General features: G+C 36.7%; 1 protein-coding gene across 1 annotated transcript in view; it reads right to left on the reverse strand.

Moving 5' to 3' along the window:
* Positions 1-14720, reverse strand: part of LOC135682058 (SCO-spondin) — a 26883-nt gene extending 12163 nt beyond the window's left edge. Inside the window, exons 1-14 of the mRNA XM_089112934.1 lie at positions 14583-14720; positions 14372-14441; positions 13979-14114; positions 13335-13603; positions 12450-12632; positions 11689-11859; positions 10936-11106; positions 9587-10054; positions 5312-5369; positions 3881-3948; positions 3503-3638; positions 2885-3153; positions 1993-2175; positions 1231-1401 (exon numbers count right to left, since the gene is read on the reverse strand). Of these exons, the coding sequence (XP_088969060.1) occupies positions 1231-1401; positions 1993-2175; positions 2885-3153; positions 3503-3638; positions 3881-3948; positions 5312-5369; positions 9587-10054; positions 10936-11106; positions 11689-11859; positions 12450-12632; positions 13335-13603; positions 13979-14114; positions 14372-14426 (2338 nt within the window). The 5' untranslated portion in view covers positions 14427-14441; positions 14583-14720. The remainder of the gene's footprint in view (positions 1-1230; positions 1402-1992; positions 2176-2884; positions 3154-3502; positions 3639-3880; positions 3949-5311; positions 5370-9586; positions 10055-10935; positions 11107-11688; positions 11860-12449; positions 12633-13334; positions 13604-13978; positions 14115-14371; positions 14442-14582) is intronic.
* Between the last annotated feature and the right edge of the window lie 3636 nt (positions 14721-18356).

The following is an 18356-nucleotide window of genomic DNA, read 5'->3' on the forward strand; positions in this document are numbered from 1 at the left end:
TGAAAAATAGATATATCCATTTGCATAGCTGCAAAGTGAAAAGTGATTAATTGTCTAAATCTGTTAGCCAATCAGCTGTTTTACTAGTAATTTTTGGTCTTTATGTCAACTTTGCACATAACAAGAACAGTACTGATTTTAGTTGTGTGAATGAACATATAAATAAATATTAGCAAAAGAAGTTGGTAAGAGTCTAAGAGAAATTAAGCCCAGAAAGTCTTTGGGATAAGTTCAGCAAAGATCCTCGCAATCAAACTATGCAACAAGGTACTGTAGGGCAGGGCCTATTTTTAGAAATTTTTAACACTGCACATTTATAACTACATTTTTTATAGGAAATTTTATTGTTGCAATTTTTGGAAATTTCTAGTCATTTCGTTTTGTTTTAAGTTTTGATTAGGGAGTCTTTCCGATGGTCATACGAGATTTGCAATACATGACCTCTATATCGAACTGACGGGGAAAATTCACATTTTGTGAACAAAGCGAGAATCTGGGATAGCGGCAATTAGACATTTTCACAAATCCCAAAATTCAGTACTGCACATTTTCGAAATCAATACTGCACATTTTTAAATTAATACTGCACAAAGTGTGTAATACTGCACACGAAAATAGGCCCTGCTGTAGGGATCTGAATATTCCTAGAACAAATACAGAGCATGTGAAAAAAAGTTTAACTACTCTGCTCTTAAAACCTGGAACGACGTTCCAATTGATATTAGAGGACTCTCGACTATTTGTCGCTTTAAAAACAATTAAAGGAGTACTTGAAGAGAAAACAGATTCGTCTATTTAAACACGACTCCCTGGAAGAACAGCATTTTAGATTGAAATTATATCTCTTTTTTTTAATTGAACAAATGTATTTATACTTAATTGATATTGTATTAGGGTAACTGCAGGGTTGAATCGTGTAAAAAAATATTATTATTTAATATTGATTTTACAATAACAGGGATTGGGGACCTTTGGTAAACAAAAGCACTTTTGACAGTTGATGGCTTTTTAGTAATAATTTTTAGTTCTGTACAAAGATAACTTACCTCCGTTGTCAATAAGTTTTCAAGCTTTTGGAAAAATAGCTTGAGGCAAAGGGTGCACCCGGAAATTTCTTGTTGTCCAGGTGGGCCAGTCCACTTTTGCCTCTACCAAACAAAACTTCATACTACATTATCATGTCATTTACCAATTGACGTTAAAACAATCACACACATTATGAATAGATACCTGGACAGCTTTCAACATTGCAAGGGCGCGATTCTGATGCAGGTCCTTCACATTCCTTGCCACCGTGACTTGGTGCTGGGTTGTTGCAAGGTCTTGTTCTTGTTTGGTTTCCACCACCGCAAGATTTTGTGCAGGCACCAAAATTTTTCCATGGTCCATATTCTCCATCCACTTAAAAAGTAGTTCAACTTGTATCATTAAACCAGTCACAATTAGGTGATCCTGATTGACGATTTTATGTTATTAACTATACATATGGTTGACGTAACAGACACACTGCCTTATAGCTCAGGGTGTACACTTTGTTTATTGGCATACTACTATTTTCGACACATAGTAATAACAGGACATAACTGTGTAATGCCGGTGGGCATCCACCCCTCTTGATCTTTAGTCAGGAGGGTGAAGAGGCAAGAATTTCCTTTTATAAATGTTTTCTTGTCATCATCCTGTTTTAGTTATCAAACATATTCATATGAAATTCTGATTGTATTGCTTTATTCATGTCGACATTTCTCAAAGCATGTAAAACAGATCGAATAAAAGGCGATTCAAAAGAATTAGTAGAAGGGGGTAAATATTTTTTCGATGCCCTTTTCCTAAAGCTTGCCCCCATTACTTCTTGGTAGTTCTGTTGTCCCTGCATATACGTAATTAACCAGTTAAGTGTTGATAAATATTCACACCATACAACCGTTATTGGTTTTGGCCTGGCCTTGTATTGACATTCTCAATTCGTTTGAGCCCACGAGTTAAAATTACCTGGACATGGTTTTCCTGTGTCACAAGCTCCTATTTCTGTGCTGTTACCAAGGTCGCTGCAATCCTTTCCCTTGCCTTTTGGTACTGGGTTTGTGCATGTTCTTTCCCGAACTTTGTATCCCTTTCCACATCTGCCAGTACAGGGGGTCCAATCCATCCATTCAGTATAGCCACCATCAACACCTAAGCGAAATTTTATTGATTTAATCTTATTTACTTCTCACAAAGATAAAAAAGACACGAATGATCCAACGATATTTTTTTAAAGGGCGGTAAATAGATCTTTAATGGTAAAAAGAGGCAATAATTTTGTGTGAGCAAGGGGCAATGATTTTTTGCATTATTCTGTCAAAGCGGCGTGCTAGATCACGCCATAGCTAATTATTGACGGGGTTCATTGAGGGTGTGCTTTGGGTCCAGCATCCTTCAGATACTACATGCCTGAATGCAGCCTGTACAGAAGAATTGCTTTGACGAGTTTGATCTTGCCGATAAATCTCACTAAACTGGTGAATTTCAAATTTCCACTTATTTGTAGATTTTTGATGTCTCAAAATTTAGTATAGGAAGCAACAAACAAAGAACTTTCTATACACACACACAACAGGGGTTTGAAGTTTAAAGAAATGCTCAAGTGCAAATCAAATAAAATATTGTAAAAGTGAGAGAAGGGGTTTGGAAAGATTTGGCTAAGATCGTCACCTTTCTGCAGTAATTGAGGTTAGAATGCATATCGCAGTAATGATTTTTGGCTATAAACGTAAATCTTTCTTAATCAACCACCAGTTTTAGCTTTTTGAAGAGAGACAGTAAGAGTCCACTTTTCTTTCAAATGTAACGTTTTTGTCTGTATATATGTTTTATAATAGATATTTCACTAACAGCTGCTTACTTTCTTCAGATTTTGAAGGCAGCATGTAAACATACTCTGCATTGGCATGTCCAACACATTCAGCGTGCTCGTCAGCGCAGCCAGCATAGTCTTGACTGCCTGTGCAGCGGTGTGACTTGTCTTTGTCCATCAGAGCATCGGTCTGCGACTTTGTTTTGCCGAAGCATTCACCCCAGTAATGCAATGCAAATCCAACATAAGCTTCTTTTCCAGTAGTCGCTCTTTTCTCATTTTTCTTCTTCACCTCCTCGTTGCATCTACACGCCAGGCTGTCGAGAAAGAACAGAAACCGCTTTTGCTTTGCTCAAATTTATACAAAATGACAAAATTCATAGCCAAGTTCATTTTTAGAAATCTATTTAGAATCAGTCAGTGGCTTCCGAATGACTTTATACAATGATTGGTCTTGCTTTATCCTCTCAACCCCCTGATGTTCATATTAAACTGCATACTGAAGTTAGTGCCAAGCTCTCAGAAAGCTCAAAAAAGCAGTATTGTATTTTGATTCTGCATAGTAAGGCATATTTACATCATGTTATTTTTAACAGATCTTTTGTGGTTGCAATGAGCAATAATAGGCAAAAAAATTTAATAAAAATCTTTTGGCATGCAACTTACTGGTGCATAAATGCCGCTATGTCTCCCCATAGAACTTCGTCTCGTTGGGAGAAAATTAAGTCGCCTTTTTTAGCGTAATATTCGTCGTAACACCCGATCTTCTTAAAGTCACGCTCACATGTCTTCAAGGCAAGAGCTGAAAAGAAGAAGAAATGAAGTTTGCCAATCGCTGCACCAAAGGAGCTGTGGTAAATGGGGCTTGAAAGATAATTAATTTCAACTTTATAACATAACGTATACTGCAGATGGGTTCATGAGGTTGCAATGATAGAAAAGCAATATTCATTACGCTTTAAAGTATTACATGGAGTTTGAAAGTTTCCGACTGCCCGTGCTCTTTTTGTTGTCTACAAAATATGAAAATTTAGTCATGCATACCGTCTGTGCAATGCAGAGCAGCAATGCAAAGCACAACTACGCTCAGCAAACGCATGACTGTATTGTTCCTATGAAAAACAGAAATACAGTAAAATAGAGATAAAGTAAGATAGTAAATGCGAAACTAACTAGAATCGAGCTTTATTATCATATGCATGTTTTAAAGATATGAAAAACATGTTTGTGCAACGATGTATCAGTTCGAAAGATTTAGAACAAGCCCCACTTTTTACCCTATTAATGAATCAAAATGAAAGTTATCAATTTTAGGTGATGATCAATATGATGTCAAAATTTTTGTTAACGGCATGATTGATAATTTGATTACGAATTCGTTAATAGATATGATAAGAAATTTCATAGGGAAGCAACTGCGAATCAAATAAAAGAACTGACACTTCGAATGCTTACATATGCAGATCCAAGGTTCTTCGTTCTTGATGACAAAGTGACTTCGACTACATACATTCCATGGCTTTTATACATTTATCGAAGCCCTTTCAAAAAAGCAAACAGTTTTCAAATTATAAATTATCATGAAGAATAAGAATTCAAACAGTGTTTGCAAACGATTTTAAAAGCCGAAAAATCTTCTTTTGAGCAAAATTGATGAAGAAAATAAAAGAAAAATTGATGAATAAGATCAATAACATTCGCATTAATAATTTTTTTATAGCCTGGCAACATGTAGCTTTGATTTAACACATACTGTTTACAATCTACTCAAAGGGAAATTAGTTTCAAAAAGACTCAATTTGTAACAACCAAAGTCGGTGATTGCTTAGGGAGATTTCGCTTGCTTTATTTAGTAAGCGACTAAACACGTTTAGAGGAGTAAGGAAATGAGTCCTGAAGAATCTGTACAAGCGTGAACATTTCTTTATCATAGCTCTGCATTGCCAACAGCAGAGGCGGATCCAGTTTGAGTTCCTTGGTGCACAGAACTCAATCAGTTTTCCAACATACAGCTAAAAATAGTGTTTCCTGAAACAAGTAATATTTAAATTAAAAATTTAAACCTAAAAATTCTAAGTTTCTCAGTCTCTTCAAAATCTTAAAATTGCCAGTTTCTTCTCTGTCGTGATTTGGAAACGATTTTCCAGACGCTGTGGAGGACAACAGCAGTCAATCCTAGAACTCGGAAATAAACGTTTTGTGCCTCGGAAGTGACTGAATGGAAACAATAAACTTTTTGTTTGGAACTCGGTCGGAAATGATACCATATTTGTAAGAGAGCTGTAAAATGGCCCGTAGTTGATTGGCTACCTATCGTTTCCGTTCTATTGTGGAACTGCAAAACATTGAATTCGAAATGGCGACTGCAAATGTCTTATACTCACAACCATCGCAGCATTCTAGAAGATTATTAAGCTTTTGAGATAAAACCAGGAGATATCGTTAATTTTCCAGGAGTGTCAACCTTGGCTTTGCCTTGCCTTGACCCTAGCCTTGGCCTGGAACTCAGTCAGGTTTTTTGCTGGATCCGCCCCTGAACAGGGCAGAAATTCTTAAAGGCAATCTGTCACGACGTTGATTGGTTATAAGAACAAATGAATTTTCATTGTTTCCAGTCCCCCTTTAATTTATCGCATTGTAAAAAATATGGCGGAGCGCTGGAATCGTGTTTAGGCTATTGTTCCAGCTATTGTTCTCGTTAACCAATCCACAACGAGACAGATTGCCTTTAAGCAAAAAGCACTATAGTTTTTTTCCAAGACAACCCTTAAGCCTCTATAAAGTTTCAGTAAGTTCCTAAAGCAGTTTAATTCAGGGGGGAGGCTTGATTATTAGCCGAGAATTTAAATTGCTTTATTTCGACCTTCCCAGTAGTTGGTTCATTTTAATCCCAATGCCAGTGAGATTTGCTCTTACAATGCTTCAATACATATCACGCTTTCATAGTTTAATTCCTCTTATAAAAATACCATTTTCAACATCTACTATCATAGCTATAAATGCAGGATTTCCACTAAATAAATAAAATTGTGCCGCAGTTAAAATTTTTCCAAGTCGTTTCTACTTGTTTCCTAGTTGTTTCTACTCATTTCCCGTTATAGTAACCACGGCAAAAAAATCAAAAAGGGGTCTCAGTTCTACCCCTTTGCCTTGCTGCAAACATAAAATCAATAAGATATTTTCTAGAACAACAACGCAGTGCCTGTGGCAAAGACAAATTTTCCCATCATTAAACTCTAGTCGTCACCTTACATCTTTTCGGCCACAAAATTTTATGTTTACAGACAAAATCTTAGATTTTCCAAAACATTTAATCTAGTAGGCTCTTGCCTTTCCGACATGCTGCAAATACCTCGTTTTAAACGAACAGAACTTACTTTTTTCAACCATAGACTTCTTATTCTGACCAAATATTTTAGAAGGTTAAAGCTCTTTACATCCTCCCAGTTATAAGTTGACAAGAGCTTTCGTAATATAATATTTAAGAAACAATCTTACTTTTTTTGTGAATGTCATGTAAATGCTGGTAAATACTCTTCTTGGTTGTGCAACGTAGCAGCGCAGATGAGGCATTCGAATACATCTTTTTCGGAAATTATCTTTTTCACAAAAAAATCGTTTTTTGTCTTTGCATCCATTGGATCGCTTCCAGCTTGTTTGATCGTTTTAATTTTAAACCTATTTAGATAACTCCTCGCCGAGGGAGGGGTTATTGACAATTTGTAGTTCTAGGGTGGGGGATTACTCGATGGGGTGGCTTTTTCGAGGGGGGGGTGGTGGGGCAATTCGATGATCTACGGTATTTGGCAAATTGATAATTTGCCTATCCCTGCCCCATCCGAAGAGCAATCCGCTCTTGCATATAGCGTACGAGATTTCTACGAAAACAAAATGATTTCAAGGGATTTTTAGATAAAACAATAGGATTTCTACCAAAAAATGTACGAGATTTTCATCGCCTCCTCTCAGCGGCCCAGGTAACTCCGTCCTTGTAAATTTTAAAATTAGTATCAAGCTTTTCCAAGGACATAACTGTATTGGTTGCAGGTTGGCCTTTTTCAAGCCCCTTGCCCACGCCAGTTCAACTGGTCGGGTGCATCCTTTTGGCAATATTCGAATAAGTTTGCAACAGGCTCTCCATTTTTTGCAAAAAATGCCAAATATTAATAGGATCTATAAACTAAATTTACAAGAAAATGCCGTTCGACATGTTAGGATTATAAAAGGTCCCCAAAGATCCTAAGTTGTAGTGCCATTAGAACTCTGAATCTAAAGTTCTGCTAAGCATAAAACATCACAACGAGTTCTGGAATGGTATTCATTTCAATATCAAAATTTGTAACATTCAAGGATTTTCTGGTAAGGTAAAGGAATAAAAATAGCAGCCGTACACCGAAAGAAGATGACTTGTCAGAAGAAGCCTCCAGCCTCATTTGATGTCGTTTCGAAGGAAGAAAAGGCTTCTGCTTTTGTTTAAGCCTGTCTAATCCAAGATCACACCATATTTTGTCTGCATTTTGAAACAAACTATAGATAAAACAGGGTAACCCCTAGGTAAATGACAAACCTAGGAAGTATCCAGCTTAGTTTTTTGGTAAGGACTGTTGCTGTTTTTTACTGGACTGGTTTTGTGGTTAGGTATAACGTAACGCAAATGACACGGCAGTCGCTTGTTCATCTCCCTAGCCACCCACCATTTGATTAACCCGCCAAACATCAATTGTAAGTTGAGAAATAGAAAGAAAATGCTTTCAAAATTGCCAATCGAACCATCGCTAAGTTTTTGTAGTAGTTTCATTAATATATCAAAAGCAAAAATTTTTGCAGAAGTATAATACTAAAAATTACTTTGAAGTGAAATCTTTTATAACTGGCCTTCGCTGTCACGATATTGTAACAAGCAAAAAGCTGATCTAATGTTTTCAACGTTATCACATTTTCAAGAGTCATTAGTCGTCAAGGGCGATTTCAACATTTTGGCCCTTTCTCTGTCAAAATTTTCATGTTTGCTGCCCGTTGAAAGCAATAACATATACTATATTCATCTCAATTTTGGCGGGCGGTGAGCTGGGTCCAATGCGTCAGATGTCACACGATCCATTCCTCCTGTTATCTGTTGCTTGGCTTGAGAACACCAAGGCTATGGAAGTTCCTATTATTAAGATATTGATTGGTCAGTAGAGTAAGCAAGATATCTTTTCAAAAGATTGCCTTACTGGTGCCATGGAGAGTGAGGGGCTCATTGGGGCTCAGCCCCCTTTTTTAAAGTTCAAAATGACTTAATCAGTGCTTAGCTTGCCTTAACAAGTGAGTTCATATTTAGTTGAACGAATTCTTTGTTGGCAACCCTTTATTTTACTATAGATTTCTCACGAATGAGAAATTTCTTATCAATCTATTTGTGTCATCGAATAATTTAAATGATTTCTACACAAAACAGAGAGTTTAAACACACTTGCAAGTATATTTGGTGTGATAAGGGTGAGATCATGGGTCTGGCCTTTGAATTTGCTTACAGCACTGCCCATCTTCCTAACTTTTTTGAACAGCACCCCAGTTTATTGGTTATGCCATTTTATTCTGATCTCCTCCGCATTTACTGTAACCAAAGCAACTGACTTTTCAATTTGGAATGCGGTTTTTCATTCGCGTGCAGCAGAATTTGAAATTAAAATTGAAATAATGTGCGGTTTATCTTCGCATTTTGGAGATTACATTTTTTTATTAAATATAAACAAACACCATTGTTTAATGAACATTAGCTCTATGACAAAGAACAGAGAGACTCAATGCCAAAAGATTGATGTTGATGCAAGCTGCAACCTAGTCTTTATCAATAGTTCTCAAGTTTTTTACTTTATCATTTACTCTGGTAATTATAGTTCCGCGAGCCCCAATTGTATACTTAGCCCATCATTTTCACGAATAGTGGAAAAAACATGTTGAATTTCTTTCATGTAGACAGAGCGCCTATTTCTTGCCAGGCCTTACAAATTCCGTAAACTACCCATGACTCAAATAAGCGCCCAGTTCGAAGAAGAAGCTATCCTTAGGAAAATATTAGCGCCCATGTCCGAATAAATGTCGAGCCGGGCGCTTATTTGAACAGAAATCAAGTATAATTGTTTTTTGAAGATGATATTCAAGATTTTTAGAAAGAGCTTTTTAGCATGAGATGTTTTTCAGTCAGTAGCGGCGCCTCTGGAGGACTGGGGGGACACGTTCCCCCCCAGTTCTCAGCAGAACCGATTTGTATTTCGTCTAAATTCGATGAGAAAATGTTGGGGGAGGGGTAATATTTTGACACCGTACTTTTTATGATGTAATCCTATCATGGGCTCCGACAAAGGTTGAAAAGTGGGGGGGGGGGCCAAGGGAAAATTTAAAACCCATAACAAAAGATTTTGGTAAAAGGGCGTTTTCTGTTGGTTAAAAGGGCATGGCTTAAATATTTTTGGTTAGTGGCTGGCGCCGCCATTGTTTTCAGTAATCTAGCATAAGATTTTTTTCAGATAGAGAATTTCAGTCATGTTATAGAACTCAATATAGTTGAAGAGCAATGTTATACGACTCAATATAGTTTAAAGACAATGTTATATATGTACGTGATTTTATTTTCAGCTAGTATATAAGCTGCTACTAATTAGGCTATAGGTATAAGGGCTGCTTTCTATAAAGTAGCTGGTTATTCAAAACCTTCTACAAAGTTAGCTGCTATATGAGACTGTCAAACATCCTTCACAGAGTATTAACCTTTGCATCTAAATTTGACTTCCAGATATTTCGGTGTACCCCGGCAAGGATCTCCAAAAACAGAATTACTCGCACCCACTGAGCACGATTGTCTTCCTTCACATGACTCATGAACCTTTGACCACGAACTGCCAGCACCACAATTAGTGCTCCAGAAATACGAAGAGCCTCCACATATCGATTTTGTTTTTCTTCCATACAGTGCATGGGTTAGCGTTATTCGCGAGCTGCCTCCGCAGCTCAAGTGAACATTACCACTTTCGCACACCCTTTTAGTGTATTCTTGTGAAAGGCATACATGAGTATTGCAAGAGGCGGTTTGTGTTGCAGACCCAAATCGACCGCATCCTTCACCTCCATATTTGGGAGAAGGATTGTTGCAATATCTTGTTCTTGTCTTTTTGCCACCCCCACAGCTCTTGCTACAGCTGCCATATCCTCCCCAGCTTGAGTAGCCTCCATTTACTGAAACAGAGCATAACCGTTTAAAGGAAGGCAAAGTAAATAAGATATTTCTCTCAGGTTTCCTTTTATGAAAGTCTGTTATTGTTCTGTTACAGTTCCTTTTCGACTCATTTCAAATCGCCTTTTTTTCGAAAATTCCCTATCAAAGTTTGATAACCATTTTCAAATCTATTTTATTGTATCCAATAACGCGCCTTAACAACCATTGATATCCTTTAAGAAGGTTTGTTTTTAAATACATTCCTTTCTTAAAATACCTTTTCGAAACAAGGGAAATTGGAAGACCATCATGGAGTCAAAGAGCATGCGCACAGAACGAAGTTATTATTACGCATGCTCTCTGAATCCAGGACGGAGGGTTGCCTCACTCATTTGAAGACTTTCGCTCGCTCGTCTCCCCAACAATTACGGCCTCATTTTAAAAAATGCTTCACAATTCCTTGCACTGAATTTTTGACTTGGATCAAGGGCCATAATTTAGTGTACGTGTAGGTTTTCGTGATGCAAATGTTCGTAATATTGATTTTTTCGGTCATATCCCTTCCACGCATTAGAACTTTACATTGTCCTGAAATCATGACTGAAAGCATGATGATTAACCATAATCTAAGCCAAAAAGGCATATACAGGTTTGGGAAAATTTGGTTAGAATCGTCACCTTTTCCAGGGAATGGAGGTTAGAATGCATATGTCAATAGTATACAACGAGGTTAAGAGGAAAATTAAAAAACGAGGCTGTAAGATTAGTTGAGGCTGCATTCTTTAGTTGCAAAGAATTTCACCCTATAACCATTTTTTTCCTCGTCAATCAATCCCGTTCTTCAAAAAGGGCAGAGACACTGCAATTGAGATATTTGCTTAAACCTGTCACTAAATGTTACCTGGGCAATTCTGGGTATTACATGAAAGTGTTTCCAAAGCAGCTCCCTCGCACTCTTTTCCACCATGGCTTGGACTTGGGTTAGTGCAACTCCTTGTTCTTCTCTTGACTCCACCTCCACAAGTTGTGCTGCAAAGACCAAAACTTCCCCATGGTCCATATTTTCCATCAACTGAAAAATAGATATATCCATTTGCATAGCTGCAAAGTGAAAAGTGATTAATTGTCTAAATCTGTTAGCCAATCAGCTGTTTTACTAGTAATTTTTGGTCAATTTTGCTCATAACAAGAACAGTACTGATTTTAGTTGTATGAATGAAAATATAAATAAATATTAGCAAAAGAAGTTGGTATAAGTCTAAGAGTCCATGATTTAGGATTTAAGAATTTTAGATTTAAGATCAAATTTTTGTTTTTAATTGATTTTACAATAACAGGGATTGGGGACCTTTGCAATTAATCTTAATTTTGCTTAATTAAAAGGTGAAACTAAGCTTTATAAGCCAAAGTACTTTTGACAGTTGATGGCTTTTGAGTAATACTTTTTAGTTCTGTACAAAGATAACTTACCTCCGTTGTCAATAAGTTTTCAAGCTTTTGGAAAAATAGCTTGAGACAAAAGGGGCACCGGGAAAATTTTTGTTGTCCAGGTGGGCCAGTCCACTTTTGCCTCTACCAAACAAAACTTCATACTACATTATCATGTCATTTACCAATTGACGTTAAAAAAATCAGTCACATTATGAATAGATACCTGGACAGCTTTCAACATTGCAAGGACGCGATTCTGATGCAGGTCCTTCACATTCCTTGCCACCGTGACTTGGTGCTGGGTTGTTGCAAGGTCTTGTTCTTGTTTGGTTTCCACCACCGCAAGATTTTGTGCAGGCACCAAAATTTTTCCATGGTCCATATTTTCCATCCACTTAAAAAGTAGTTCAACTTATATCATTAAACCAGTCACAATTAGGTGATCCTGATTGACGATTTTATGTTATTAACTATACATATGGTTGACGTAACAGACACACTGCCTTATAGCTCAGGGTGTACACTTTGTTTATTGGCATACTACTATTTTTGACACATAGTAATAACAGGACATAACTGTGTAAAACCGTTGGGCATCCACCCCTCTTGATCTTTAGTCAGGAGGGTGAAGAGGCAAGAATTTCCTTTTATAAAAGTTTTCTTGTCATCATCCTGTTTTAGTTATCAAACATATTCATATGAAATTCTGATTGTATTGCTTTATTCATGTCGACATTTCTCAAAGCATTTAAAACAGATCGAATAAAAGGCGATTCAAAAGAATTAATAGAAGGGGATAATATTTTTTCAATGCCCTTTTCCTGAAGCCTGCCCTCATTGCTTCTTGGTAGTTCTGTTGTCCCTGCATATACGTAATTAACCAGTTAAGTGTTGATAAATATTCACACCATACAACCGTTATTGGTTTTGGCCTGGCCTTGTATTGACATTCTCAATTCGTTTGAGCCAACGAGTTTAAATTACCTGGACATGGTTTTCCTGTGTCACAAGCTCCTATTTCTGTGCTGTTACCAAGGTCGCTGCAATCCTTTCCCTTGCCTTTTGGTACTGGGTTTGTGCATGTTCTTTCCCGAACTTTGTATCCTTGTCCACATCTGCCAGTACAGGAGGTCCAATCCATCCATTCAGTATAACCACCATCAACACCTAAGCAAAATTTTATTGATTTAATCTTACTTACTTCTCTCAAAGATAAAAAAGACACGAATGATCCAACGATATTTTTTTAAAGGGCGGTAAATAGATCTTAAATGGTAAAAAGACTGAGTGTGAGCAAGGGGCAATGATTTTTTGCATTATTCTGTCAAAGCGGCGTGCTAGATCACGCCATAGCTAATTATTGACGGGGTTCATTGAGGGTGTGCTTTGGGTCCAGCATCCTTCAGATACTACATGCCTGAATGCAGCCTGTACAGAAGAATTGCTTTGACGAGTTTGATCTTGCCAATAGATGTCACTAAACCGGTGAATTTCAAACTTTCACTTATTTGTAGATTTTTGATGTCTCAAAATTTAGTATAGGAAGCAACAAACAAAGAACTTTCTATACACGCACACAACAGGGGTTTGAAGTTTAAAGAAATGCTCAAGTGCAAATCAAATAAAATATTGTAAAAGTGGGAAGAAGGGGTTTGGAAAGATTTGGCTAAGATCGTCACCTTTTTGCAGCAATTGAGGTTAGAATGCATATCGCAGTAATGATTTTTGGCTATAAACGTAAATCTTTCTTAATCAACCACCAGTTTCAGCTTTTTGAAGAGAGACAATAAGAGTCCACTTTTCTTTCAAATGTAACGTTTTTGTCTTTATATATGTTTTATAATAGATATTTCACTAACAGCTGCTTACTTTCTTCAGATTTTGAAGGCAGCATGTAAACATACTCTGCATTGGCATGTCCAACACATTCAGCGTGCTCGTCAGAGCAGCCAGCATAGTCTTGACTGCCTGTGCAGCGGTGTGACTTGTCTTTGCCCATCAGAGCATCGGTCTGCGACTTTGTTTTGCCGAAGCATTCACCCCAGTAATGCAATGCAAATCCAACATAAGCTTCTTTTCCAGAAGTCGCTCTTTTCTCATTTTGCTTCTTCACCTCCTCGTTGCACGTACAGGCCAGGCTGTCGCGAAAGAACAGAAACTGCTTTTTATTTGCTCAATTTTTTACAAAATGACAATATTCATAGCCAAGCTCATTCTCAAAATGTACAAAATACATGAATGAATTGCAATTTAGAATATTTTTTCGAATCAGTCAGTGGCTTCCGAATGACTTTATACAATGATTGGTCTTGCTTTATCCCCCTGATGGTCATATCAGGCTGCATACTGAAGTTAGTACCAAGCTATCAGAAAGCTCAAAAAGGCAGCATTGTATTTTGATTCTGCATAGTAAGGCATATTTACATTATGTTATTTTTAACAGATCTTTCGTGGTTGCAATGAGCAATAATAGGCAAAAAAATTTAATAAAAATGTTTTGGCATGCAACTTACTGATGCATAAATGCCGCTATGTCTCCCCATTGAACTTGGTGTCGTTGGGAGAAAATGAGATCACTTTTCTTAGTGTAGTATTCGTCGTAACACCCGATTTTCTTATAGTCACGCTCGCATGTTTTCAAGGCAATAGCTGAAAAGAAGAAGAAATAACGTTTGCCAATCGCTGCACCAAAGGAGCTGTGGTAAATGGGGCTAGAAAGATAATTTCAACTTTACAACATAACGTATACTGCAGATGGGTTCATGAGGTTGCAATGATAGAAAATCAATATTAAGTACGCTTTAAAGTATTACAGTTAGTTTGAAAGTTGCAACTGCCCGTGCCATCGTATTTGCTGTCTACAAAGCCTATCAAAATGAATAACGTAGAAATTTAGGCATGCATACCGTCTGTGCAATGCAGAGCAGCAACGCAAAGCACAACTACACTCAGCAATCGCATGATTGTATTGTTCCTCTGCAATGGAATATAGTATATAAAGTAGTGGTATCAGCATGATTGATTATCTTGATTACGAATTCGTTAATAGATATAATAAGCAATTTCATAGAAAAGCAAATGCAACCAAATAATAGTACTGGGTCTTCGAATACTTACATATGCAGAGCAACGCTTCTTCCTCTTGAGGACAAAGTGACTTCCACTACATACAATCCAAGGCTTTTATAGATTTACTTTTGCCTTCTCCAACAAAAAAAGCTTAATTGATGATTTTGCAGAAGCAAACAGGTTTTCAATTATATATTACAAAGAAGAATAAGAATTAAAACAGTGTTTGCAAACGATTTTAAAAGCCGAAGTATCTTCTTTTTAGTAAAATTGACGAAGAAAATAAGGGAAAAGTTTATTAATAAAATCTATGACATTCGCATTAAGAATTTTTAGATAGCCTGGCAACATGCAGCTTTGATTTGACCTCTACTGTTTACAATCTATTTGAGGGGAAAATAGTTTCAAAAAGACTTAATTTGTACCAATCAAAGCCGGTGATTGCTTAGGGAGATTTCGCTTGGTTTATTTAGTAAGTGATTAAACACGTTTAGAGAAGTGAGGAAATGAGTCCTGAAGAATCTGTAGAAGCGTGAAAATTTCTTTAACATAGCTCTGCATTGCCAACAGGGCATAAATTCTTAAGCAAAAATCATTATAGATTTTTCCAAGATAAAACTTAACATGACTGAGCCTGATACGTCGATGCACATGGAAATGTATTCAAAATAAATATCTTTAATACGACAGGGTGTTATAACATAATGGTAATGAGGTGTATGTAGTTTCGGGGGAAGTATTTGAATACAGAAAGCAGAGGTTATTCAAATTCTGTGCTTAGTGTTTCTCCAGACAAATAAGAACATGTTATTTAATTATTATTCTTCAGAGATATTAAACTTTAGCAACAGGGTTTGCCCAACATGACTATATTTTCTTTCTGTATTGACTGATAAATACTATGTTAACTTGCTGCCAATATACAAGGGTATATAAAGCTATTTTTCATTCGCTAACATAAAACATTCCCTAAATTTATCGCGAAGTTTTGTATGGTAAATACTCCACTAACATGCCAAAACCTTACTTATCACTTAAAATTATTTAGGTACGATCCTTTTATTCGTAATAATTCTGCTGGCAAAGCACGAGAGCAATGATTTTTTATCTCCCTGTGCAAGAAATTCACGATTTATATCAACAATCCTTGCAGGAACCTCTTGAAAGCTGCAATGGAGCGCCCTTTCTACTTCTCCGGACCACCCAACTGCCAACAACAAACACCCACGACTCAACCCCCCCCCCCTGCTACCTAAACAATGCTGATTAGAAAAATTTTATTCATATTTGATTGCAGAACAACTTGGAATATCAAAAATAATGCTTACATCATAACATCATAAACATAAAAATATTCAGCATAGTTTTGGATTAAGGGGGATGTTTCGGATTAAGAGGGATGCATGAAAAGTTTAGGGAAGTATTTTAGGTGTTTTGGCATGGGTTGAAGCTATGACACCCATTCTTTGCATAATCATGAAATGTAAGTAGCCTTGGCTTCACTGTCTTCTTTCTTTACCAACTAGCTAGCGATTTCAATTTCGATAAAACTTGCACAAACCTTTGTGTTAAAAGATAAAGTAAAATTTTAGAAAAACATGGACTTGGACTGCAAACTTTGCGAACAAGGCTATTGCCTTTTTGTGGTTTCATTTATATTGCATCTAATACATTTTTTCATGGATTTTCAAATACTATCAACTACCAACTACTGGTTTTACTTGCATTTACTTTCAAATTATTTTGCTGTTTTGAATATATTACTATTTATGTTAGTTTAAGTGCAAAAGTGCAACAAGACATTTATTTTAAACAATCATAACTTATATCCGAATGTTACAGCAAATGTGCGTGTCATCGCTCCCAACCCTAATCTCTCAGAGGTCAAATTTAATAAGCAAAAAATATAGTATTGCCTGTTTTTTGGCTTTGGCTACAATAAGAATGAATGCTGATACTGTTACTGAATTTTTTCGGAAGAGATGATCTGCACGATATGAATGAGATGTTTATTTGTTTATTTGCTCTCAAAATTTTTCTAAATAATTGTATCTAAGACTAATTTATTTATTGAAAATTTTTGGCTTTAACTTAAAATGATACCTAGCAACAAACTGCCGCTTACCTCTGCTGACAAAAAACAATATCAATGCTCTGAAAAAAAAACCTTAAAGTTAACTAATTCTTCGGTTCCAGGCTTGAATATTGGCTAACCTCATTTCAGATTAATCATATAAGCACATTGCTGTGCATATTCGAAACGGATTAAGGAGTCAACGAACCCCTGCAATTCTCGTGCATGTTCCTGAGAGTCTCCAAATGAAAAAATTAAGTAAACAGCAAAAAAATAAAAATTAGACAAATTTATGTGTTTATGATTAATAGGATAACATTGCCTGTTGCTGCTCTACAGATCCATTATCAGGAGACTGTGGTAGAGTCTTTAGAAATTACGAGTCTCATCTGTTGAGTCGAGATGACTGCAGGCAACGCAAAATTTTGTCTGGTTGTATTCATATCACTTTAGTACCTCGTTTACACTGTGACGGATAAATTTTATCCGCATCAAAATTAGTTCAGATAGGCGCCGCGTTTACACTGGACCCACGCTATCCGCACGAATTTGAAAGCGGCTACCCGAACAAAAGTAGTTCACCTAGGAAAGTGGATTAAAATAGTTCGGATAGCTTTTATCCGGATAAATTTTATGCACATCGTACCTTGCTCGAAAGCGATTGGCTATTGCATCCAATTTATTTTTCACTATCTCCCAATCAAGACCTTTCGCCATCTTGGCTGCCTTATTGTCGATAAAAACTCATGTTAAAAGTGCAGTATCTTGCCAGTCCACGTAAAATTGCCATCCTTATCAGCTTTCCCTACTTTCTTTGCTAGTTCACTGTCATTTTGTTTCAAGAACAAACTATTAAAACAAACTAGGCCTAATTTGTATTGACAATTTCTTTGATTTGGTCTAAAAGAGAAGGAGATGATTGTGAAGAAAGAATGAAGTCTTTTTACGTTGGCGGGAATTTTGCTATTATTTTGTTGCCCAGAGAAGACTTCATTTTGGACGTTCTGTGCATAATTTAGGTCATGTGACTGTAGTTATCCGGCACAGTGTAAACGGGAGGGCAAAATGGACAAAATTTGTGCGGCACAGTGTAAACGCAAATCGATCCGCACAAGTTTTATGCGGATAAATTTTATCCGGCACAGTGTAAACGGGGTCTAGGAAGACACCCTTATCCTCCAAAGTCATCAAATCACCCTTATCCTTAAAAGAAGAAAAGTATCGCTAGGCTAGGTGAAACGAACGTATTAAACCTAGGTGTGAAATACCTAAAGAATCAAAGAAAGTACTTTGTTGCCTCTGAATGTTTTCAGAGTAAATGTCAATTGTTGAAGTCATCTAAAAAGGCCCGAAAAATGTTTAACAGTTGAAACAAAGCTCCTCAAGGGCAAGATTTTTCAATCACTTATGAGTTTAAAGAAAACTGATACTGCAAAGGAGCTTAACGAAAGTTGACATGATGTGATGTTTGGGCGCTTGCTTCATCTGTCATCAGAGACTACAATACCTTGACGTTGACGATGCAGTCAGATGCTGGTGGCCTGTGAAGATAGTGAAAAAATTACCATTCAAGTATATTTTGCCTTGATCGAAATTCTTGATTTTTGGTACTAAACAAATGAAGAAAGACTTTTCTGTGATAGTTCTAACAAAGATAGTTATGGTTAGCAGCTTAACTAAAATAACAACATCAAAAATCGTAGCATTATTAACATCATCGTGGAATTCATCATGTTTTGCTCCAGGCC

This window comes from Rhopilema esculentum, chromosome 16 (assembly GCF_057945365.1).
Source record: "Rhopilema esculentum isolate cy_ngs chromosome 16, ASM5794536v1, whole genome shotgun sequence".
Classification (NCBI taxonomy): Eukaryota; Metazoa; Cnidaria; class Scyphozoa; order Rhizostomeae; family Rhizostomatidae; genus Rhopilema; species Rhopilema esculentum.